This window comes from Elephantulus edwardii, unplaced genomic scaffold (assembly GCF_000299155.1).
Source record: "Elephantulus edwardii isolate Elephantulus edwardi_28Jun2011 unplaced genomic scaffold, EleEdw1.0 scaffold00018, whole genome shotgun sequence".
NCBI classification, from domain to species: Eukaryota; Metazoa; Chordata; class Mammalia; order Macroscelidea; family Macroscelididae; genus Elephantulus; species Elephantulus edwardii.
The window spans coordinates 22,094,468-22,096,165 of record NW_006399768.1 but is presented as its reverse complement, the minus strand read 5'-3'; the positions used below and the strand labels follow the sequence as shown (position 1 = coordinate 22,096,165).

General features: G+C 32.0%; 1 protein-coding gene across 1 annotated transcript in view; it reads right to left on the bottom strand.

The window, feature by feature from the left end:
• The window catches only part of TRAPPC11 (trafficking protein particle complex 11), a 72,575-nt gene that overhangs the window by 54,447 nt on the left and 16,430 nt on the right, over window positions 1-1,698 (bottom strand). The window contains exon 6 of the mRNA XM_006882277.1: window positions 933-1,006. Coding sequence (XP_006882339.1) covers window positions 933-1,006 — 74 coding nt within the window. The remainder of the gene's footprint in view (window positions 1-932; window positions 1,007-1,698) is intronic.

Below are 1,698 nucleotides of genomic sequence, written 5' to 3'. Positions count from 1 at the left end.
TTTTTCTAAAGAAAAAAGTGAACTGGGGGGTAGGGGGGGAAAGGAAGGAAAATGTATAACAATGAATGAATGAGAAAAAAAAATATATGTTCAAACCTGTTAATACAAATATACTTTTTCTCAAAAAACAATCTGATCTAAAACTTGAAAGGGATTAATGTTTCATTAAATTATTTCTGATAAAAATAAATGGATAAAATGCTTAACTACTGCCAAAACATCTACAACTAATTTTCAAGATACCAAAGCAGAACCTTTGAGTAGAAAATGTTGCGACTAATAGGTATTAAAAAACGAAATATATATTAAAGTAAAAAAATTAAAGCCAAACGGAGTAAACACTTTAAAAACTTTAAAATACATAGTTTGATTTAGATAGTTCTTATTGTTATGTGCCATCGAGTTGGAACTGACTCATAGCTTACCCTCCAGTGGATTTTCAGAGTTTGTAAATCAGATAGAAAGTGACTGCCCATATTTCTCCTGTGGAGAGAGCTGGTGGATTTGAACTGCCTTTGAGTTGGAAGCACAACTCCTTACCACTTGGCTGTCAAAGCTTGATTTACATAGTACCTAATATAATATTCTTTGAAAACCAATCTTTTAACAAAAAGATTATTCTGATTAAGCAAATAAGAATGCCAAAAATATCTTTTTAAAAAACATACTGCTTCAGATGGAGAAATTTTAATTAGCAAAACCAGAAAGCTTTAAAGACACTATGAAATTTATGATTCTAAGAAAAAAGTTTTATAGACTCTTTAAAATATATTAAATTTATCTCTGGACACACTAAAGAATATCTTAAATAACATCAATCTAGTCAACATAATCATTTAAAAATTAGAATTTTGTCAAAAATAGGAAGTTGTCATTGTTTTTGTTAACAAAAACATAAGAAATTTTTAATTTGACAATTGTCAGTCACTTACTTTAAAGCATTTTGTGTATCTTGTTTTAACTCACTGAAGAAAGCAATTTTGAACTGATGTCTAACAAATAAAAGCTGAAAGAAAAAGATATTAAATTATTATACATATAACTTTTTTAAAAAAGTAGAAGTTATAATGTTTGTTAACAGGATACATAAATAAAAGTATGGAGGGAAATATTAAAAATAAAAGACTTCTTCTAGTCATTAAAGACATAGTTAAAAGCCATGAAAATCTATCTTTAAGAACTTGAAAGGGGCCTTCTCTTGGTTTTGGATCCAGTGGCCGCAGGCTTCTATTTCTCAGCCACAGCAAAAATCAAGACTTGGGACCCTCAAAGAATGAAGGAAGAGCTGTTCAAATAACTGGATGATGTGAAGGTAGAGCTTTTTCAACTGCATGTTGCCAAAGTGACAGGCAGTACAGCTTCCAAGCTCTCTAATATCCAAGTTGTCTGAAATTCATTGCCCAACTTCTCACCGTTAACCAACCAGACTAAGAAGTTCTACAAAGGCAAGAAATACAAACTCCTGGATCCGAGGCCCTGGAAAACACATGCTAACAGCCAGAGGCTCAACAAGCATGAGGAGAAACAAAATGGAAGAAATAGCAGTGAAAAGAGTACCTGTACCTGCTGTGGAAATACACAGCCAAGGTCTGAACTCCTACCAATAAAATGCACTTGCTCAGGGAAATACTCTCAACACTTGTCAGGCAAAAGCTAAGGGATAACTTTCAACAAAAGTTTAAAAACTAAACTCCCAAA